The following is a 25,137-nucleotide window of genomic DNA, read 5'->3' on the forward strand; positions in this document are numbered from 1 at the left end:
CGATCGAGGGGGGGAAAGTTGAGAAACGTTCTTTGGAAATTTCAATAATAGAAATGGTAAAAATGCGATCTCGAACGGCGACTATCCAGGGATAGGAAACTTCAACTTATGACATTTAGATCGATAGGGGAAGAAAATATGATAATAATGAGACAATATATATTCGACAATGATAAAACGTTGGCACAGTGGTGGAATTCAATTGCGAAGGAATATGATGTCAAACGAGACGTATAGCAACTTTCTCGAGATACGATTCTCCTTTTCTGATTTTATGAGAAATTATTTTTCTAATGGGATTATTATAAATGTAATATTACAGATACAAATCGCAATAATGTTCAAATATATTCCATAGTCATTAAAAGTAAGTAAAAGATAATGGGATAAAAATTTTGTAATTTTCTGTAGTACTCACATTCTCTTCCACTTTTGTCTCGAACATGTCGAACCTGTCACTGGCGTTCAAATACTCTGTACCATTCTGCCAAGTTATGTTCGCGGCTGGTCTGGCTGCTCGTACGGTGCATTGAAGCAGGATTTTCGTTCCCTGCACCACGTGACCCACCACCCCGGCTAAATCCATCTTCAACGGTCGAACTGGAAAAGATGTCTTGTTTAAATATTTAAGACTCTGTTAGAGGGGAGATAAAAATCGAGAAAAAAATATATTGGAAACGTTTATAAATATTTAAAGCACGCGAAATTATTTGGAATATTTTTAAAGTATTTGTTATCTCAATTTTCCATGCTACACGTTTTCAAAAATTTCGAATTGTCATCATTTTCCACCATCGAATCTAATTTTTAGATTTTCGAACCCTATCAATTTCCAAATGTCTAAATTTTTACACTACGCTCATCGTTTCAATTACGCACACTTCCTTATCTCAATATTCCACGATAACATCATCTACTCAAAAATCCAAAGCACAATTATCATCAACAGAATAACACTCGATCCACGAAATCGTATGAATTTCACAGAAGCTAAAGAAATCAAATCAAATCAAATTCGAAATAAAGGAGGAGCGGTGACGCGTTATTCTGAAAATCCAATTATCGTGTTACGCCGACTCGACAGTAATGGAACATTTACCTTTTTTTTCATATAAAACGCGAACTCTGATTCACGACACGTTTCCCATACTTGTTAGCAACGCGTGTACACACATTTACACGGAGAAATATACAGTGTCGGGGTTGGGGAGCTGTCTAGTATAGACGATCTAATGCAATATCCAGGCTGAGCCGCCGTCTGTATCTTGCATCTTCTATAAGAATAATATAAAGGTGTTGCAAGATGCAGGGTGAGACAGCTGTAAGATATGGGGATGGGGTAAGATCGAGAACGTTGGGGGAGGGTTGAATAAAGAGGAAGGGTCGATGGATGGACGAGGCGTGCCGGAAAATCAGAAAGTCAAGTTGCATCAAGAAATTCGAAGGAATCTCGAGGAGAGATTTTCATTCTTTGGCTTCGCATTCTTTTCTTCAATCTGTGTTTCTCTCTCCAATATTTAAAAAAAATTCTTTTTCTCTTTTCGTAGAATCTTAATTAGAATCTTTTCTTAATTTTGTTATTAATCTGAAATTGGTCATTTCATTAGTTAGTAATTTAAATAGATTCTCGATGATATTGGGAAATAAGTAGAATTTTTGTGCAATAATGTGAATATTTATTTAAATATATAAATCCTGAGGAATAAAAGTTTAAACCGTATGCAATCGTGTATGAATTTAAATAATGACAATTTGATTATATTAATCAATCGTTTTCGACTTCAGAATGGTTTCAATGATTATTCTCTCTTTACTGCATTCACCAATCTTGACCATATAAATATTAAAAATCGAAATCTATAATATATACACATTTTTTTATTCCATTGTTACTTTATTCACATTTATTCAGAAGAAGAAAATATTATTTTTTAAATTCATTCCCTTATTCTTATAAAAATTTCTCCCTTAAAATAGCCAAAGTATCCTTTATCTATATATTTCGAATCAAACGAGTGCCATGATATTGTAAAGGCTCGATTCCATCAGACTGCTATCTTAATAACACCGAGGCCATTGAACGACAAAATAATAATTCGTTTCTATAAACGATATTCGTTACAGCAAACAGAAACGTCTGGAGCCAGGAGAACGGATATCAGAATCGAGCAACGTATCGGATAATTGGACAAAATCGAAGTCTGGGGACGGGTGTCCAATAAACGAATCAATCGACGTGCGACCACGTTTTATCTCCACGATATCGGTTACGTTTTCGTTAACGTTTTTTCCCCCCTCCCTCTTCCTTCACCCTTTCGGCTTGATTAAACGCACTCTCGCTCTTCCGTTCGTATTTTACTCGCCCCGATTTGACAATGTCCCCTCACCGTGAAACTTCGATCGAACAATTTCTATAATTCCTTTGAACCGTGTACGTTTTATTACCATGGATGGAATGGTACACGCATTCGACAGGCGGATTGGAGGAATTTCTTTCTTGATATTTATTTAGTTATCGATATTGTTGCGTATTCGATATTTAGGGGCATTTTATCAAAAGTCATTTACGAAATAATGATTAAATTAATTTGCTTGTTGATCACGCTTGTTAAACAATTTGGAAAGAGATTCTTTCATGACTGGCGAAACGGTAGAGTGTGTATCGCACGAATGATTTTAACTGACTTTAACATATCGAACTCGAATATTATTTTTTGATAATCTAAATAATTTACTATTTCTTTAAAAAAAAATTATCAAGAATCAATCATCCTACATATCGTGAGATGAAGGAAAAAATTTCAAACCAATAAAATACCAGAATTAAAAGCCATATAAATTTTACAAAGACTACAACCCATAAACTCTGCTCTTTTCCGAATTCCAGCCGCAACTCTGAGACGTCATCGTGATCAACGGTGTCGCGATTATCCATCCCTGAAACGAGGTGAGACGAGGAGGGAGAGAAATGTTAAGCAAAAGACGAGGACGAAGAAGGGATAAGCCTTTCGGAGGGGCTCACGTGCACGCGAGTTGTAAAATTTCTGAGTGGCCGGGCCACGTTTACGCGCTATCCCCGGATAAATCGTAAAATCACGGGGATTTTCGAAAAGCCGTCATAAAGTTGACGAGGGAGGTTTTTCGTTTCGAAGAGGAAATAGGGGAGGAGCCCGATTTTTGTCGTCCATCTGTGTAATTGAACTGCGACCGGAAACGCGTGACAATTTATCCCCCTCCCCCAACAACGTAAACGTTTGTTCGGATAATGGAAGGACTTGGATGGAAATAGGCTCCATAATTTCTTTTTCTTCGACGAATAATCATTTCAACTATAGATTTTATGAAAGTTAAGCTGATTTTATTTTGATTTATGGTTATTTTTCTTTATTGGAGCAAGGATAGAAATTATTGCATACTCGCTTATTTGCGTTGATTAAAATTCTGCGCTACGTTTTGTCGAACGTGAAGGTGAAAGAAACGTAGTCGTTATCGTACGAAAATTTTTAAACGAGCGTTATATCTTGAATATCACACTTGTTCAAGGTTACATTCGATGTAGTTTCTAGGTTATCTAGAATAATATTTTTTTTCCCTTGAATAAATAAATTCAAAGGTCAATCTTGGCAATTTATCTCCGGGTTTAATCTTTCTTTCGTCGTCGGAAGAATATATCGTTGGGAATATAAAGTAGCTTGTTTTAATAAATTATTATTATTATCGATGTGTAAATACAGAAACGATAGGGGGATGCATAAGGCTTCATGTGAGTGTTATTAAGGCTAATCCAATTATCAAGTAACAAACAAGCTGCGATAATCTCATCTCGTCTCCCTATTGTTAACTGCTATTTCGCTTTACCCGTGACAGAAGATTGATGACATGCAATCTTGCATGTCTACCAATTTAATTTTAATGAAGTTTCCGATCACGTGAAGGAACTCGAAGGTAAACACCAAGTTTTTTTTTTTTTTTTCTGAAAACTTTCTATATTTCACCCGTGATAAAATACATCAAACTTCTCCGATTATAAACTTTACCGATTACCGTACACCACGGAAGAAATGTAAATCCTATCTTCACCAATTCCAAATCCATCTACCTCAAACATCGAAACATTTAAAATCCAAAATCATCCTCCAAAATCAATACCGACGAACAACTCTCCGTCTCATCTCCCCTAAATCTCTTTCCTCCTCTCGCAACAGCCAACAGAATCATAAGAATCCGTCCGTTTCGGTGAAAATATACACCGAAACGAGCTATTTCTTACCGCTCTTACTTCCAACCTTTTTTCCCTTCTTGCGTCGTCCGCAAGCTCAATTTCCGGTCGGCCGAGATACTTAGTCCCGCCACTCGACGTCGTTTCCCGTACCGGTCGAGGAAACATTAAAAAGTTCACGTGCGAGAAACGTTCGCTGCGCTGCGAAACGAGAACTTTCCCCTCTCCTCTTTCCACCCATCCTTTCATTCCTCTTCCATCTCTTTCCCCCACGCAACGCTCGAGGGAGGGGGAAAAAGTTTCTCGAGGTGGGGAGATAATTCTCGGGCCAGAGCCGCGAGCGGGCAATCAGCGAAACGACGCAGGAAGAACGTGAAAAGAAAGACTGGGAATAGAGAGCGAACAGGGAATCTAATATCGAGGATTGCATTTGCCTTGAACCTCTACTTTCCTCCTTTCTCCCTCTCTTGGCCGCGCTTCGACAAACGCGAAAGAGTGGGGAAGGAAAGAGGGAAAAAGGGAGAGAGCGATAAAGATCCGTTCCCCTCTCTTTCTTTCTCCCTCCATCCTTTGCTCTCTTATTATTTAACGAGCAGCACCGCCCCGATAGTTTCGCCAATTGTACGCGCAAACACGTTCGCATTCGCGCGGTTTTCTCGAAGAATAATAGGGAAATTTCTCCGCGGGGGTGATACGATTATCCTGAGACAATTGGAGGAGAGGGAAAGTGATTTTTATAATGCAAAGGAGGAGAGTTTGAAACGCGGCTTTTCAGATGGTTCCTCTCTTCGGAGGAGCTTTTCCTTCTTCTCTTCTTCTTTCTCTCCCCGTCAATTAGATTTGCTCGCGATTTGTTATTTTCGTTTTAAATTGTTTCTATAATTGGATTTTTCTTGTCGATTCGTGGTATTTATCGATGAGAAGTTTCTTAACATTACGTGAATATAAAAATTCGAAATGCTTCCTTCCTTTCCTTTTGCAATTTGTCTCTACAAGTTCTGGAAAATTGTCAACAACCCTTTCTCCTGTTAATTCTGTACTGATCGAGTTACTCTCGCTTTTCCAATCAACTCACTCGTATTAGCACATCTTCATCATCGAATCAAACTTTCCCTCCTTCCTGATCGATCATTTTTACTAACGTCTCAACGTTGTTCGCTCCCCGATCAATTATCCTCGGCGATTTTTCCACCCCCTCCACGGTGGAAATTTTTTTAACGTCGACGTCAGCTATCTGGGGATGGGGAGGGGTTTGGCAACCGTGAGTTTTCCAAGTCCGGGGATGCGATTTCCGGCTCTTGTTTGCCGCTAAGAGGCAGCGTGTCTGCAAACTCCTACTACACCGTGTGCCTGCCTTTCGAGGCTTCCTTTTTTCACAACTTTCCAGCTGAGACTTTCGCAGATATCGTGGCAACGATTCCACTTTAAGTCCACGACAAGTCGTTAAAAGCGGCTTACTTAATCGATTTATTCGCGTATCTTTTCTTTTCTTTTTTTTTTTTCTTTTTCGAGGAAAAGGCAAGTTTCGAGATGGGGATGCTTTCGTGAAGAGATATCGATTCGATGGACATTTTGTGCGATATTCTTAATTCCATTGTCGTTCTTTTAATTTGATGGTAGAAGAAAAATTGTTACAAATTTTTTCTGATATTACTAATCTTTTTATTAGTAAGTATAAAGTAAAAATGGTCTGTAAAATTATCTCCATATCTACTAAGAAATAATCTATATAATTATCTACTTTGTGATCCAAAATAAAACGAACAATAATTTCATCTTTCTCATTCAATTATTTCCAAAAACCATCCAATAAAAGAAGAACAAAGGAAATCGGATCCGCAACTCTTCCCATTCACAAATTTTTTCCTTCCATCCCAATCAAATAGGGATCATGCGCTTTGTGCCTCATCCAAGGAAAAGAAGAAAGAAACACCCAATCGGATTCATTACTGTATCATATTGGCCACAATTAGCCAGATCGCAAGTATCAAAGAGGATCTGATCATTTCCCAGAATACGAAAGATGATAACTGTATTAATTCAACACGGGGAAAATTTTCGTGGAACGCAAGTTCGCTAATTTCGAATAATTTATTCGAGCAATCGTGGCTGCATAAAGCGTTCCTCCAAATGTATTTCGAAATTAAAATTTGGCATGGAAACTGGACGCGAGAGGAGGAGCTAAATAATAATCAAATGCAACTGTTCTCCAGGATCAGGAGATCCTGGAGCCGCCTTTCAACGGCGACACGATTTTTCCCCGCGGGAAAGTTGAAACGAAAAAGTCGGTTAAAAAAAACGGCGGCGAACTTTGTTGGCCGACACCCTATCAATAAACCACACAGGTCGAAAGTTTGGACATGATTGGTGGGCTGGATTATTTATTTTGAACTGGAGAGTATTTTTACGACTCGTTTGAAGGGGTGTGTAATGGAATGAAATATTATGAGAGTGTTTACATTTATTTAATTTTATTTAGAAATATCGTTAACGTGATATCTAGGTTTCGAAAAGAGAACAGAAAAATTTGTCGGAGCGAAAAATAATTCAATTTTTTCTCAATTGTATTTGGATTGTAGCTCATTACTTGTGAATTAGAAGAATATCTCGTATTATTATACAAATATATAATGGATTTGAATGCTGTGACAAAAGGCAGTAGCTGATGAAGAAATAAAATTATAATTAAATTTTTACAAAAAAAAAAAAAAGATTATTCCATTAGTAAAACATATCGCAGTCGAATATTTAATCATCGAGAGAGCAATCATATCGGGACTATTTAAAAATTGAAGATTCTTATTAAAAATTTCGCGTTGGGGAATTCTGATTTGGTGAATCATTAAATACGCGAAAAGGAAGTCGATTTTAAAAATAGCTCTCATTGGGAATTAACAAAAGAAGATTAATATTTCACGAGAGACGAAATTGAATATAATCAACTTTTAATCGATATTTCTTAATTTTTATCCTATTAACCGCGACATTTCGTTCGAAATCGTCTTTCGAGTCTTAAATTTAAGTCGATGTTCGGCCGACATCAGTTAATCTTACTTAACGAATTTCTACTTGCACAAGATGTTTCCAATCAAGTTCACTTCATCACAGTCAACTTCCTGCAAACTCATAAACAAAGTTCGAGCCCCCATCGACTGCAAGAAGTATAGCATCTTCAAGTTTCATTGTACAATTTCAATTACGACCATCTGTTTTATGCACACACAGACATACATAATAATATATCACGTTAAAATAAATATTCCATTTCTCTTATTCTTTTCGTTGATTAATTATAATTTATTTATTAATGTAATTTACATCTAGTTCTCGATATTTTTAAATATTATACGATACGAATGATAATACGAGAATAAACAATATAAACAATGGATGAATAAAATAATAAATACGTAATCAGAAATCTTCAGGAATCATGCGTTAAATTATGCGTACGTTTGTCAATTAAACACAAAGTAATCTAAATAGTTATATCGTTAATTACACACGTCATACAATTTAATTGGAACCGATTATTAAATGCGCATCACTTTTTGCACGTGACTCACCTCTGCTGTAATATTCCTTCATTAATCCGAAATAAATAAATAATCATTAACGTGATTATATCAAATTCGTTGTTGGCACACGATCGCGAAATAATAACACACGGTTGATTTATAAATTTAATATAGAGAGTGATGACTTTAATTTATATTTGTTTAATTTTAATTGTTCACTTTATTAAAAATATCCTTCGATTCGATTAATAATATTCCTCTTGCTCCGCGTTTAACAATTTAATAAACCCTAATAAACGTTGATACGTGTTCACAACAATGTTCTTCAATTGGAAAGTAATTTAAAATATTTTATTTTAATTATTGCACGGACGCAATACGATCTAATACAACATCACAACACACTCAACAGAAGCAACTCTTCGAGTAATCAAGCACCGTGCTCGAAATTTCGTTCGAATAAACGCAGTTCCAATCAAGCAAACAAAGAAAAAAGCGCGAGTCAAAGACGAGGGATGACAATTTCCCCCTTACCATCAAAGTCTTTCATCGACTCGCCCATCGAGTTACACTTTGTAAAAGGAGAATTACTTCACGCGACAAACTTTCCAGTCAAACTCTCGACTTATTCGCCTTTAAGTCGGTTCGAAGAGTCTTATACGATCCTTAAACCTGCATTTCTTCCAGATTTCCTATACTTTTCTTTCTGCATTCGTGAAATTCATACATCTATCTAAACTTGTTGGAATCACCGTCCCTAAATCATCCCCAATCACTCGAATTTGTTATCATTCGTTATCAAAATTTTCTATATAAAATGCCCCACCCTCAGCATCGTTGAAATTATCATCCCTCCCCATCTTCCTTATCGCACGCATCAATAAAACACTCGAGATCTGGGCAGAGGCGGCTCGGAATACGGCCATAAATCAAAATTTCTTTCCCCCTCGATAACGTTGTCCTGACGAGGAAACGATAGGAAGCGAAAGTCGTTGGAGCAACTTTAACTCTTAATCTAGTTACCCACCAACGGTTTTGTGTTTCCCTCCACGAGCTGTACGGATATATATAACTCGGTGGAAAGTCTGGCGGAAACTTTTTGAATCGAGACAGGTAACCGGGCGATTTGTTTCGCCGGGCGAGGGGCACGCGAGAAACGTGTATCAGCGATAAATTATTCTAATCTACGGCTCCGATTCCTCATTCTTTAATCTGCGTTCCGTGTTCGACTCCATCTTGGAGGGAGAATTTCCCAGGCTAAATCTTCGATTTCACTTAGTCAGTTCAATTCTTTCGAGTGAAATTGTTATTGCAAATAATCGATCGATTATTTATTTAGGTCAGAATCCCGGACAAGGTAGATTCGACGATATATAATATATAGCAGTATTTCATTTACATCGACAACTATCCTAAATCACAGAGCGCATTGGGTAATCCCAGTCAGTAGTTACGGGCTGATATAGATCAGGCATTCCACGCCGTGCCCCAGTGATCCATACTTAATATTAACCCTACAGCGTTGTACACGAGATACGGGATACGATACAGGATATATCGTCTCAATGGTACATCTTCTATTTTGCCAGGATTAAAGATGCGTATCTTGGATAGAAATTCACCACACGATCTCTCGTAAATAGGCATGGAAATTATCACCATCTTAGCGTAACGTGATTCGAATCTGGCTAAGAAAAAGAAGAAAAAAAACAAGGAGAGGGAACGAAACAATTATCGAAAATCGTTCGGTTACATCATCGTCATTATTATTATTAAATATCGCGACGATTACTCGACAGAGATGAATGGAGAGAAATTCAGGTGCGGAGAAGAAAGGTGCGCGAATCGAGGAGAGTGAAATCAAAAAGAGGGAAACTGACAGAAATAAATTACGGAATATTGCATCAAGGGAAAGTTGCGTTGAATGATATTCATTAAGGAGATGCGTTCATTTTTCACGAGTTACTAAATAAAAAAAGGAAAGAAAGAAAGAAAGAAATCTCGCGAGTTATGGGTGGAATGCTCGGCGAAAAGGGGGATGGAAAGACGTAAAAAGAGAGAAAGGGGGAAAGCCAGCGAGGAATTGAATGAAATTACAAAGAAGGGGGGGCACACGTTTCACACACGAATTTTAACGATCATAGTTTTAACGAAAAAGACTTTTTCACCGGTGTGATTTATGACTTAAAAGTAGCAAGATCGTAATTCACCGACGATTTTGATTCCCTTTTCGCTTCGTTTATAATTCATAGATCATGCTTAACTTTCGTAAACTTTACGCTGTGAAATTGAACGCTGGGAAATTCTTGGTATCATCCGAAAAACATTAATCTTCCCTTACCATCCATTATCCACAGTTGGTGGATCGGCGGAAATCGTAACTCGTTATTTAATCTTCCCGTGTTCCAATCATCTCACGCGTGTACACATCCTTTGAACACTGCTCTTGATGACAGCTCTACACCCTCTGCACACTGAACGGTACTACTCGACTTACGGACCGATTTATCTTCGACTTTGTTTCCCGTGTACACGTGTCATGGCGCACGTACGAAACGTAATGTGTTCACAACTTTGAACGGAACGGTCCATTTCGTCGCTCTTGCACACACAATGGGTCCCGATTAAATTTACACGACCCCACTCTTCCAGGCCAGCCTCCTCGAAGCCGCGGCTTAGATCCACGCTGACAATGCTCGGTGTAATGATTCTCGGCTGTCGAGTCAGCCGATGTTATCGTCAACCGCGAGTTAAGCCAGAGATCCCCTGGAGAAGGTCTTCGAGGAAAAATATCTACTTAATAATAATAATATCTCTATTCTCTTCTGAACGCGAATTCCTACAACATCTAAAATTCTATGTATCGAGAAGCTTCGATTTCAATAATTCTCCAGCAATGGAATTATTCCGTTGTTTGTGCCTCCCCTTTGAAAAAAAAATTTAATATCTGGATCTCGTCGAATGAAAACATCAAGAGATCTTTAAATTACTCCGTGAAAATAATTTACTTTGTTCAAAGGGGATGTCTCATACATGCACCGGGAGGGAAGGAAATGAAAACTTTGCAAAAGCTATAAATTCAATTTCGAGATGTTCAGAACGATTCTATATCTTCTATCCTTCTGAAAGGGAGCGTTCAATTCCGGAGCGGAAACAATCGAGGCACGCACGAAAAGAATGCTAAGGAGGGCGCAAGGGGATCGTATTTCACACCCTTTCGAGACTTCCTTCCCTGGAAACGATCTCTAGACGAGATGTCCAGATAAACGAATACACGATTCTCTCTCAGGATGGATAAAGAAAACGCTTATCACCCGCTTATCGCTTCTTCGGAAAGAATAGAAATGTGTGCGCGGTCAAATGTACAACCGAAGTAATTACAGATCGAAAGATTAAGATTAATCGATCGTTGGAGAATTTGAGCAAAAAGGATGGAAAATTTTAATTCCCTTGTTGGGACGCAAAGGGGATGTAACGCGGATGATACGTGGATGCACACTTACCATGAACATCGAGCTTGATGTCGACGGTGAGAGGCTCGACGAGGGCTGTACTGTTGACTTTACACGTGAAAGTTGTATTGAGCTCGTCGCGTGTGATTTGCATCTGCAGCAAACTACTCGCGTTCCCTATTCCGCTCTCGGCTATCGTCGTCGAGCTGGACGCTGAAACAGGGTCGATCAAACGTGTGTTCAGATATGCGTTTCCATATCGAGTTTCTGCGAGGTACAACAAGGGGTTGATTGTTTGGGAATGATTTCGAGCTGAATCTGAGTATGACGATGAGTGTATGACGCGCGAATGGAATTCGACTTGTACGATTCCAAGTTTTGTTGAAACTTAAAAAAACTTGAAAAATTATCTGGAAATAAGAGATTCAGTATCAGTATCTGTACACATCTCAGGAGGATCGAGATTTCTCTACAATAATATCGAAATTGAGATACGAGTATATCTAATTTACTTCGCAACTCGATACACCATGATTTGCTTGTAACACAACATGAGCGACGGTTCCTATTATCTTTGAATACGCGTGACGAATACGAGATTCTTGTTTCTAAATAATACGTCGGGATACATATAATAAAATAATTTTCAAACCACTGTTTAAAAAACTCATATTTTTTGAGAAACATTCTTACGATTATAAAAAATTTTCCATTCCATATAGTTACAAATAGACCTTGACCAATTATTTTATCATTTAGATTAATAAATTCATTAATTAGAACAGCTATTTGAATTTATAGATCAAATATTCTATTTATAACTTTTAATTTGACTAATACAACAGTAATTATAATACTTTGATTTCGAGATATCATTCGTGAAAGGACATTTCAAGGATTGCATACACTTTATGTTATCAACTTCTTAAAGTTTAGAATAGTATTATTTATTATTTCAGAATTAATATTTTTTGTTTCTTTCTTTTCAGCTTTCTTTCATTCTTCAGTGTCTCCAAATATTGAAATTGATATATTATGACTACCTAAAGATATTAAATTTTTTGACCCAATAGAAATTCCTTTATTAAATTCATTTATTTTAGTTACATCAGGAATTGCAGTTACTGTTAGACATTATTATATAATTACTAATAATTTCAAACTTTCTAAATTATATTTATTTTTAACAATTATATTAGGAACATATTTTATAATTATTCAATTAATTGAATATGCAAATTCATATTTTTGTTTCAATGATAGATTATAAAAAAAAAGAGAAAAAAAAGAATCAATGGAAAAAAGGGAAAGAGGAAAAAGAGCATTTATCTCTAAAGCTTTACCTTCCACGGGCTGCTCGTTCTTGAACCACTCGACCGTAGGCACTGGTTTCCCCTCGCCGCTCTCGCAGTACAAGGAAATCACGGAGCCTTCGTTTATAGGCCCTAAAGTGGCGCCGGTGCTTAACGTCTTCCTCGTCGTCTCGTCGATGACACGTACGAATGCAGGTTGAACTGTGAAGGGAGAAACGAGAATTCGGTCAATTACACGGTTAAAAAGCGTCTTCGATTCGTTCTACTATTATTGGCCACTATTCGGCACACAGGCCGCTGTTTATCGAACAGAATCTCACGTTGTTTGGTTAGGTCTCCCGTCGACTTCCTCGAAAGCAAACCGAACGATTCAATATTGATTGCGAATACAAGTACGCTTAGTTATAACAGTCAGTTTAATCCCCCATCTGTATTAATCTCTCGTCGGTCGATTTGAAACTTAAGAATACGTGCTCTTGACTCTTTTTAATTCGTTTGTTTATATTGTTATGACGCTTTTTAACAAATTTATGCGAGGGAGAAAAAATTGGAGGAAAGCGTGAGATTATTTATCCTGAATTAATTAATTTTGCGAACGTATGTTAATCGTTTATAGAAACTGAAGTTGATCGACATTATTTCGACTCTTGATTTACGTTTCGAATTTACGTTTGTTTATTTGTTCAAATTTTTATGCTCAAAATCACGGGAAATATTGTAAATTCTTCTTAATTCAATTCTTAATTTGATTAATGACGTTGAGAAAAATTGTTTTCATCGTATAAAAAACAAGTGAGATTTTTATAAGAAATTTATACAAGTTAGATAATTTTTTGGTTGAAAATTTATGAAAAAATCGAGATTGAAGATTAAAATAAGATAGAAAAATTGAAATTAAATATTATTAGCTTTTCTATATCGTTGCTTAATAATTTATATTTCATATTAATGCCATTATCTTCTCAGTGTCTATTACTGTACAAAAGTTTATAAAAAAATCATATCATGAGATACTAACATGATTTTGGAAGGAATTCAATTTTTGAATTTAAAATATATTCTTATATATGATTTCTAATTGTATTATTAGATAAAAATGTAGGAATTAAAAATTATTAAATTTTATGTTAAATTAATAATTAATTAAGTTAACAAGAAGACAGTGAAAAGCAAAATTTGTAATATTCACACGAAGATTAAAAGATGTACAGATATAGAATAAGAAGATAGCTTTTAAATACGTAACACGATCTAATTTACCTTAATCTGTCATGAATTATAAATATCTCGTTAAAATCAAATTTAATTTTGATGTAGAGTAAGATAAATGGCATAACCGTATTAAGATTTGAATTTGTGAAATATTTTAAATGAAAGGTTCCATGATATTCTTTAGTCGTGCATATTTTGATACAAACTCACCAGTGTAGAAATTGAAGACAGATATTCGAAATACTACAAAAGAATGATAGATTGACCGATGAATTTATGCGATAATAAATGTCAGATTGAAATATATTTTCAATTATTTTGGAATAAACGAATATTTTGAAAATCTGTACCAAGGCTAAATGGCTATGTGATATATCCGCGAGTGTATGTACAGAAGAATAAATTTTCTCAAGGGTGAACACTTGGTGTAAAGTTTGGAGAGTTTGGGGGGGAAAGTTTTGGGAAGAAAAAGAAGGAGAAAGTTTTGAAAGCATTAGAAAAACGAGTATTAGATATATCTAGTTTCATTTATCTATAGAGCTATAAATATGTTAATATTGTTAGTATAAGAAGATTTTAATACTTTTATATGTTCACATATTTTCGTCATTTTTCTGTTTCAATTTCAACTATTTTAATGCGTAAAAGAAATAAATAAATTCCTTATTAACATAGAATGCTATTAAAAAAATTATTGGTCTATTCAGAAAAACTGATTAAATTCTAATAATAATTCAATTACCGATCATTCAATATTTATTCGCGAAAATTTGGAAGGAATATTGAAAATTCATATATTTTTCTTTCTCCATTTCAACATTAATTGTGTCCAATATTCGGTGGAGAAAGAAAAATCGAAACGGTTGATTCTCCTCTCGCTCATATTTTAATTTATTTAAATTTCCGTTTAATTTCCTGTTCATCAATCTCGTTTCTCGTCGATTAATAGCTAATCGATATCGTCGCACTTCTAATCACGCGAACTCCCATAAATTTCGACTTTAATATCGAATATCAATCTCGTCGCCTTTGTCTCACGAAAGAATATTTCGCTCGATTAACGAGTGAATAATGAACGTTCTAATAAATTTTCGATTAGCGAATAATCAACGAGATGTTTTCTTCTCGTATCAGTTTCATTGGTTGTATCCATTTCCAACAACGAACTGGAATTTGTTTGTTATCTCTTCGAATAATAATGCATTTTTTGAAGAATAATTTAATATGCTCGTTATTACAAACGACGATTTCTAAGCGAAAATTTTTATTAAATTGTACGAGATAGACGTACTACGGAATAGAAAAGTTCGTACAATTTTAATTTTCAGACAATTTTATGAACGTAGCATGTACGATAATTTTTATGATTTATCAAAAATTTATCAAAATTTACGAGGAAGAATTTTTATTTATCTTTAAGGAACTTGTCGAAAATCCTAGAGTTTCTTCGTTATTCTACGAAAATGATGTCGCGCATAATATGCGGCGCTGTCATGTTACACCCTTATTACATTTCCTCACCATATAGTTTCCTCAAACTTTAATCTTCCATTTCATATTATCATCAGATCTTGACGCTTTTGAACTAACAAAGTATCATTATATTCACTTTCATATACGTCACATCTCCCTCAAATATACAAGATTGTGCACAATTCCTGAAATTTTCTACTTTCTCTTCTTCTTTCCACTAAATTTTAATTAACCCCATTCTAAAACTTGTTTACTCTACAAATTAAAAAGATTCGAACACTTCCTTTTTTCAAGAACCCTTAAAAAAGGAACTCGAATTCGTTCAAATCTACTGTTCACGACACGCTTAATCCCATTCACCAGTAGTATCAAACTTTATCGCGCCTTCAGCACAAGCCACCCCTTATCGCCAACTCGACAAAGCACCCTCCACCCCACCCCTCCTCTTCACTCCCTCCCCTTCGCAACTGTGAAACCAATGGCGACACTTTCATCGAAACATCCCATCTAAACACAGAACTAAGAATACCACAAGTTATTATTCACCACGCCGGTCCAACTTCCGTTGCACCCTCGAAGCCAGTCGCAGGTAAATCGTGCGGAAAACTTGGACGGATCATAATACTCGGAAGATCCCCTCCTCTCCACACCCTACTGAACTCAATATCTCCCCAATGAAAGGCGCGTCTGCGGGGACGTTTGAAACCCTCGTGTTTTTTTTTTCTTTTTTTTCTCAATTCAGGATTCCCTTGGACACGGTCGGCCATTGTGCGAGAGGGGGAGGGGGCAAAGGCGCGGGGTCGGTTTGAAAAAAACGAGGCGGACCAGGTTTTTCTCGGGCCCGGGCTATGAATAAACTTTTCAACGCGTGCAAGTGCCGCTTCCGGGTACGGAGCCCCGGCTGAATTCACCGCGAGCCACTGAATGTCAAGTAACTGTTTTCCCTGGGAAAATTCATCTTGCGAATTTACGGCGACTTTTTATTGGCGAGTCGAAGGGGAAGCGTGTGCATGGACTTTGGAGGAGGATCGATTCCGTGATGGATGATGCCGCGGATGACAGCTTTGAAGAAATTTCATTCTTTCTTTTTTCTTTTATATTTGTGTTGGAGTTGTATATATATAGAGAGAGAGATATTTCTTTAACAAAAATTTGGAGAAAATTTCGAAACGAGCTATCCTTTTATTATTCACTCTGGAATAAATAGAATTCTAATCTCGTTAGATGGAATTATTTAGAGGACGGTGTATGAAGTATAAACGAGACTCTGGAGGTAAATATCTCTCCTTGGCAGGCTTCGGTAATTGGAACCGCTTTCCAAAGATCATTGTTTGCAAGGATGTAGACAAACTAAGAACTACACCATACCTAGTAGTTTAGACTAGACTTTGCGAAAATCCCTTTGGGTCTCTCTGTTTAGACTACTGGATTACAAATACGAGTTACTTTGATCTCAAGACGTTCGTACTATAATTCATAATAATTAGGTGGTATTTATTGCACAAGATACAACAATGTCTGATTAATAAATTTCTAATTTTTCCCCCCCTTTTTCTTCTTACGGGCAATTTCACGATCGGGGTTAATGAGCCCTGATAAAAGTAAATCCCCCTAAAATTAACGCCCGTTGCACACCCAGTCGTCGTTCATGATAGTTATTTTCGTAAAAAAGGAGGGGAAAAGCGCGAGATGCAGTTATACGAGAAGTGCGCCACTTGTCACAAGCCTCGCCAGAGAGTTTCTCTAATCTAGCAAATCGCCAGGTCCCCGTGCAGCGATTTCACGATACGAGGTGAAATGAGCTTCGAGAGAACGAAAGTGGATGGCGGAAACTCGGAAGGAATACGAAACACGGAATGAACAATGTTGTAAAATTGCGAATGGAATACGAATGGAAATTATAACAGATATTACAAATTCGGATCATTTATATTTATAATAATAGGAATGTTCAACATGAAATTTAATTTGATTTAATTTGAATAAATATCACACTTCTTTGTATTCCATTTCAATTTTCGTATCCGCGATAATAATGGAATTAAAAATTAATATCAGGCGAATTGCTTTTAACAGTTATAAATAAATGGAACGATTTATTTTTGGACAAAAATTATTTAAAGAGAAAAATATCGTGAAATTTTTACACTCGAGATATAATAAATTTAAATGATGAATTTTTCTTGGTTAGAAAATTAATCGAAAATTAATCGTCTCTTCTTGATATTTTATTTATTTTCTTTTATATTTTCGAAAGAGATCGATCCATCTCAAGATTTATTTTTCCATTTTCCATTGTAATTGATTTCAAATTTAAAAAAATTCTCTATTCGTAATAACGATTCAATTAAACGAATTAAAAAAAAATTGTGATTGCGTTTAATTTGCAAAAGTGCTAATTTCACTGAATATCTAGATGCCTTATACTTTACTTTCCAAACTCGATAATTTTTGAGCATTCTCCCTCGTAATTATTTTTCCTTAATGAACAATTCACCCCAACCATCCCTCTTGCTGACATGCCCACCCAATTCGATAAGAATTTATCGTGTAATTTGCATTTAAATGAAGCAAAATTTCTATCGAAACCTTTCGATCCATCGTCTTATCGCCGGAAATTGAATATCTCACATCTCTGATACGTTTCAACGAAAGGAAGCTAGCCATCGGGTTAAAATGAAAATTCAATCTTAATATACGTTTAACGTTCCAAATATCGATCTTCCCAACTTCAAAATCTATCAGTTTATATAAATTACATCTTTTAACTGTTCGATGTAATTATTGTGCGAACAGGAAATCTTAAAATTTGTGAAGAAACAGGAGTCACGGAAATAAAAATGCGAATGGAAGAACGATTTTATACCACAGTTAACATTTTATTAAGAAAATAACAGGACGAGGACACGAGATAGCGAAAATTTTCTCGATTCTACGGCGAAATTCGATGGATCCAGCGAAATTTTCACTCTTTCCTCGAAAAATCGAGGAAACGGGTCCCCGGAGCACAATATGCTGTTGCACGATGAAAAAAACGTACTCCAACTTGCACGAGCTTGGCGAAACTGATAAGATAATCCGAATTCTCGATAAAAATGTTGCTTTAATTTTCGGGAAATATCACGTTATTTCGGTAACGTGTTGTAAAAAGTGTTATTAGGAACTGCTAACTAGTTGCAATTTTCTTCCGAATGAACGTTTCTCTCTCGCAATTGGCGCAACAGGGATTCCAGCTTAATGCAACCGTTGAAATCTAGGATATTCTAAAATTTCAAATTTACTATAACCTAAAAAAAAATCTCAAGCTTGTAGAATATTCCAAAAATTCGTTCGACAAATAAAGAAGAGTCAGAAATCCGTCTACGTTAGCACTCGCAATTTTAACAAAATCTATATTAAAATCGATTCTATTCCCCGCCCAAATTCCCCAATTCTCCGCAATTAAACCCTCGAAGAATCAGTTTTAGCAATACGAAAAAAACATTCCCCCATCGAGGATCGATGTATTCCAGAATCGGAATTTAGAACGGGCAAGAAGAGATCGTCGAGTGAGAAGCGCTGGGGATCGATCGCGGCTCAATGATCCAGGAGAGTGGCACTGAAATCCCATAATTTCCAGCAGCCAGAAGATATAATTGGATTGGCCGCGAGACAAGTAGCCCTTCATACGATTTAAATATAGCTCGATTGCCACTTCTCGACGCGACCGTAACAGCTTTCCATCCGATAAATTGCCCTTTGAAATACGCGTTGCAGTAGCCAATGGTGGCCAACAACCGGCAAAACGGCTGCTACTTCTCTCAAATTAGGAGGCTTAATTATAGCGTCGCTTCATCAACGATGCTCTGTCCGAATTTTATTATTTCTCTTTTTATTTTTTTTTTATTTTTTTTTTTTCAGGGAGGCAAGTTGAAATCGCGACGATCGAAGCTTACGATAGGAGAGCTCTCAACGGGTGGACGAGGATATATTTATTTGGTGGCAAGAGTGATTTATTCCCGATTGTTATGCGTGATTTTGTTGACCGTGCCAGTTTCTGGACTGGCAATGTTTATCGTGTATCTTCCATTTCTTTTTCAACAGATTAACATCGGATCAGAGATGGATGGACGAATGTTTTTTTGAATGTGAAACGTGTTATTGGAATCTCAATGCCACGATTGATGTCACCCTCCGGTATATATATATATTTTTTTATCATCGATTTCGATGTTTGAAAAGTATAATAAATAAGAATGAAATCAATATTTCAACTATTTTAATCCAATATTTTATCTATTGCATCTTTCCCTATTGTGCGAGTGATTTATTATTATCGGAATATAATTTTGGATTATTTGTACGATCGACCAAAGCAAAAAAAAAAAAAAAAAAAAAAAAAAAATATTAGTTATTCTATTCTATCTGATTTCGTGCATTATCTCCATTATAGTTGCAGAAAGTTCAATTTCGTCAAAATGAAATTTTATTTCAACGAATTATATAGGATGTGCCTCATTGAATTTTTATCAGTGCAAAGAGCAAGTAGAGTGATTTCACGCTGCGCAGATGCGTGTGAAAATTGCATTTTATATCCCATCCATCAAAGTTCAGAATATTCGTGCTATACTCTCATTATGAGGTATTATATCAAGAGAGTATAATTAAAAAAGGTGAAAAAAAAAAAGGATCATACTTTAATTTAATCAATTTCACGATATTTCTATTTTTAAAATTTTCAATCTTTCTATTTCTTATTCTTTTTTTTTCTTTTCTTATACAACGGAAGAAATATTTAAATATTTTTAATTAATCTTCTCGTTAATAGCATATTATTCGATCGCTTTAATTTAAAATCTATTAATATCAAATTTAAAATGGATTACGGTGTATCGAATTCGTTGTGTGCGAATTGTTCTTGTTGAGCTTAATCGATATTTTACAATATTGTACTTTTCTCGATATTCCACCTACATTTTTAAACTAAATAAAGAATACGTGAAACGATTATAATTATTTATTTACGAATATAAACAAATATAAATATTTGACGATAACCAATAGCAATTTCATTTCTAAATACAATGCTAACATCTCTTCGTTTAAACATATAAGAATTAAACTGCGGATTTTTATGCAACTGCAAAACATATTCAAATATTCAATTATATAACAGAAATCACATTTTGAATTATCTCGATATCTCAATTATAATATCTCAAAAATTTTCACGATGCTCAACACAGTTAGCATCGAGATTATGAATCTCTCGCTCGATCTAGTGACCTACATTTTTCCCGGAAGTGAGTCTGCCACTCGTCTGGAGTTTGGGACAGGTCAGTGAGACGAGGCGCGAGAGAGTAAACGACAAAGATAGTAAACGACCGAAAATTACCCTTTTCTTTGCACGACGATATCTCGGCAACCGGAAGTCGTATCGGAATGAATAGGAAAGGATTTCAAAGAGGAAAGATTCGCGCTTCTAACGAGCTTTCGTTCGTCGGCCGCAAGTCAATATCCTCAAAGTTATAGCGGTTCAAAGTTTCTAGAATTTTAATAGGGTTTAATCGGAGATTCGAGGTAAACGAGTAAAAATCATCCTTCCCTTTGCACGATGATATTTCGGGAGCCGGAAGTCGTATCGAAATAAACGAAAATGTATATCAAATGGCAAAGTTTCGCGCTTCTTTGATCATTCACTCGTTGAACGGAAACAACTATCTTCGAAGATATAGCGATTCAAACATTTTCTAATTTGAAAATTTGTCTTTACTTGTCAGAAATTAAAAACTCGTTATCGATTAATTTTTTGAACGTTAATTCTCAGCCGAATTGATCTCGTTGCTTACGTAAAATATAACAAAGCACACGTGAAAGGTATGCGCATATTTTCGTGCACAAAAATCCGTGGACTAATCATATATCGATAACGATATTTTTATTATATCTTCGTGCAATGTGAAACCAGGTGGAAGAATCGCGGCGCGATATACATGGAATGAGTTTCAAGTTTTCAAATTTCATTCTGACCGTCGGAATCGCACGTCTCCTACGCGTTTTCTGCGGCAAGAGTTATAGAAAACTTTCGGACAGGTATTAGGTTGATGCGAAAGTTTCGCCATACGTTTTCAGCCAGCTTTGGAGACCCAAAGCTCTTGTAAAATAAAATCCAACTCGATTTCCCCATCTTCCCCAGTTTTTGGCCTTTCTCCTCTTCGAATATCGAAACTCGAACGATGTTTATACTTTGTATTTAAAGGAAGTTTCTGAAGAAAATTTATAAAGAATTATCTATACAAAAGAAACGAGATCCGTCTATATTTTAGCGTTTAGATTTTATTTTGAAAAGACAGAAGAGAAAGGAAGGAATTTTGCTTGATTTGTCAATTAGAATTGAAGACCAACCATTTTATCATTTTTCCACCGCGAACCAAAACAAGAAACTCGCAGTTTTTAATTAACACTTCAGTAAAAGTGATTCCTTTGTGTGGAATAATGATCTCTCTTAAATTATTTCATACCGACAATATAAGTACGAGGCAAAAGGCACGTGCCATTTTAAAAAAAGAAACGAGAGCTGCGATCGCCCGAAGCCAAGTTGTCTTATATGACAAGGACAACGAGTGATACTCCCGTATGAAGCACGTAAGAAAGAAGAATGCAGTGTTTAATTTCGCCCCTTAACCGTGTCACTCAGCCGAAAAATTGTGCTGAGATTCCCTCCACGTTGGATCTACTTCCCTCCGCGTGTGCGCTACTTTCAGCTGTTGCCCGAAGCCTATCGGGGAGAGAATAATTTTTGGATCTTTTCCATTTCGCTCGAGAAGTATCCAAAAACATTTATTTGGATATTTAAGAAGAGAAGTTAGTATTACGTTTCAATCCATCGTATAGAAAAGTAAAGATTTTAGATTAACGTTGTACTATTTTGGAATAATTAATTTCTTACGATTAAATTTTTCTTCTTTCTATAGCTCGTTAAAATAGTGTTTCGAGTTGAAAAGATTTTAGAAAATTCCAGTGTTATTCGATGTTATTATTAACGCCAATGAAACTCGAGGGATTCTTTTTCCAATCCTCGATCCTTCGAAACTCGGTTATCCATATTTTTTCCTCAGCTTTCAATAAAGCTCACTACCTACGTGATTCATATTACAATTCGAAGCCTTTGTTTATTTTCAATACCTGCTTACAGACACGCTCAAACCTTAACAACATTCATATCTACAAAACAATCTCTATAAATAAATAACGGGAACCTCGTCATCCACCAGTTAAATTTATCGCGAATTACCGCCTCCCAACCGTCCGAGTTTAATTTAACGAGGAGATAAATACAAAAAGCTGTAAACCTTTTAAAATCGAACCTCGCTTTGATCAATTTTTCACCGGATGTACTTTCGTACACGGATCAATTTTAAAAACTTCTCGATAAAAAATTATTAATTTCGCGCCCGAGTATTTATTCTATTTTCAATTCAACCCCCTCCCAATTCACGGGAAATTCTATTTCGACGCGAAGAATCGCACGGCCGACGAAATACATATTTCCATCGTGGATTTTTTCCACGTTGCCAAAATTGTCGACGAGATAAAAGGAGATTTGCATCGAACATCGTTTGACCGTCCGATAAATAATACGTGTTATTAATTAATCACCGCGGCGTGGCAGTGAAAAGAGAGAGAAAAAAAAATACTATGGAAATTTCTCGTAGCCGATACTTGGAAAACGAGGGATTCTTAATTGTGTCGTGTAATAATTTTGATAACAATAGGGTTTTGAAAAGGCTCTGAAATAACATTGTCCATGGGAATGAGAGGCATAACGAGGGGCGATATTTTTACATACAAGTGTGCAATTTGCAACTTTTAATAGGAGACGCGAGTTCTGATTGTTTTTACTTCGTCTGGTTCATTGTTGCCGCCTTCGTTGCTAGTTTCGACGCGTTAAATCATCCTTTGCCTCCCTCTTCGTTCCTTTTCTTTTTCCTTTTCCGTGACTCGTTGGAAAATTTTTTTGGCTCGAAGGAAAATTTATAATATTTTAACAAGTTTTCTCATTTGCGTTTCTAATTTGAAAAATTTCATCCTTTAATACGTACTTGTTCGCTGCAAAATCTCTATAGAATTTCGTTAAAATTCCTGGATGCATGAATTTCTCAACGTTAGAGAAGATTCATCAAAATCCATCATCTTCAAACTTCCTATACAATTTTAATAAAAACAAAAATTTTGCTGTATAAGTTTTTATCGAGGCGAAAAAATAAAATTAAAGCACGAATCTGTGATGTATCGTCGGAAGATTTACAATTCCACAAGTTGCACTTTGACCAGGAACTCGAGTTTCCGGAAACGCGGGAGAACGTTGAACCCGCGAGACATTTCGGCTTCCGTGTTACAACTTCCGGCTATTCGCATGTTTCGCACCGGTGACACGACGGTAATTACAATAAAGTCTCAATGGATGAACAGTTTAGCCACGGTTGGACGAGTTCAAAATGGGCCCCGCGCTATTAGCACGGTTTTGTGGCAAGCTAAGAATCGTAATAGAAACCTTGGGTAGTTTCCAACATCGTTGGGAGGAGTTTTCGTGAAAATTTCCGAGAAACGATTTCTTCGACAAGAATAACTGGATGCAAGATTGAATAAAAAATATAATTTGGATTTGTGAGACATTCAACTGTCTTTATTATCTCGATTTAAATGTTCGTGAAATGTTCGCAATCCTAATTCTTTCGACACGAGCTTCTAGCAAGGTAAAAGCTAAGGTGAAAATAATACAGAAGTGTAAGAAATTTCCAACTTCTTGATGATAAAGTATCACAGGATATTGTTCGATTCGAAGGGAAAAATATTACGATGATTTATCATCACGATATGATTTATAATCGCTCGGCTTTAAAAAAAATTTGATAGAAATATTAAAATATTTTCAATACGATGCTCGAATATTCCATTAAACAATCCTGCCTGTTTAAAATTACACTGAAAAATCCGAACACCATGATCATTCCATAATAAAAATATTAATTTCTCGTTATATAAATTCTTCTCATTTTTCTGAAAATATCATTTTCACCATTAAGCGCACGATCGAAATATCGTCACGAATCTTTCCAACATTTCAACCACCGAGTGTAATATTATAATTAAATAAAAAAAATCTCTCTTTAATCTCTAAGATACCCGCATTCGACGACGCGAACACGGAAACCACTTGCATGGAAATATACATATTTATCGCACGGTTTAGGCTCGCATCCCTGGCGATACCCGTCGAGAGTCGGTTCCCCGGCTAAAATTTCAAAGTAATTGGCATCCCTTTCATGTAGGCAAATTCAACCGCACTTTAATAGTATGACATGTTGCGTGTGTCAAGATAACCGATTCAGTGGTTTAGCCAGCTACCACTTCGGATTAGTACTGCGGCTTTCTCGTTTGTCGAATTACTGGGATTACCCAGATTACACGGATCGTACAAGTACGATACGTCTAATACGAGTTATTCCACGCATATCTTACTACCTGGTATCGTCGCCGTTTAATCGATTAATTAAATTATACGCCACGGTTTGTGCACCGCCTCCCCTTTGACGCCCGTGTATCCATCCGACTTTTCGAAAGATCGTAAGAATTTGGAGAATTCGATATTTACAACGATTAATGCCGTTCGCGTCATGAAACGATCAATTATTGATCGGTGCTTGGAAATTGTACTCGTTTAGGTAAAATTAAGCAAGATATAGGTAAACGTTTATCCAAGTTAAGTTTGTTTTTAGAGGGATTCAGAAAATGAGAAATGAAAATATATCGTAATTTTTTACGATTCTCTTTTCACGAGTGTGAGAAGATATTATAAGTAATTCGCTATTTTCTAGTGTGCTCGGTTTAAGAGGATATCATTTCTCGCTTTTATTTAGAAAGTTCACAGTTTCTTCTTTTTCTCTTTATCACTTGAACCGTAACTTTTC

General features: G+C 36.0%; 1 protein-coding gene across 14 annotated transcripts in view; it reads right to left on the bottom strand.

Annotated features, from left to right (window-relative positions):
- The window catches only part of LOC108002344 (hemicentin-2), a 349,141-nt gene that overhangs the window by 56,089 nt on the left and 267,915 nt on the right, over positions 1 to 25,137 (bottom strand). For all 14 annotated transcript variants that reach the window (XM_028669008.2, XM_017063971.3, XM_017063972.3 and 11 more), the window contains 3 exons: positions 12,533 to 12,703; positions 11,241 to 11,402; positions 419 to 600 (listed from right to left, as the gene is read on the bottom strand). In XM_028669008.2, the coding sequence (XP_028524809.2) occupies positions 419 to 600; positions 11,241 to 11,402; positions 12,533 to 12,703 (515 nt within the window). The remainder of the gene's footprint in view (positions 1 to 418; positions 601 to 11,240; positions 11,403 to 12,532; positions 12,704 to 25,137) is intronic.

This window comes from Apis cerana, linkage group LG11 (genome assembly GCF_029169275.1).
Source record: "Apis cerana isolate GH-2021 linkage group LG11, AcerK_1.0, whole genome shotgun sequence".
NCBI lineage: Eukaryota > Metazoa > Arthropoda > Insecta > Hymenoptera > Apidae > Apis > Apis cerana.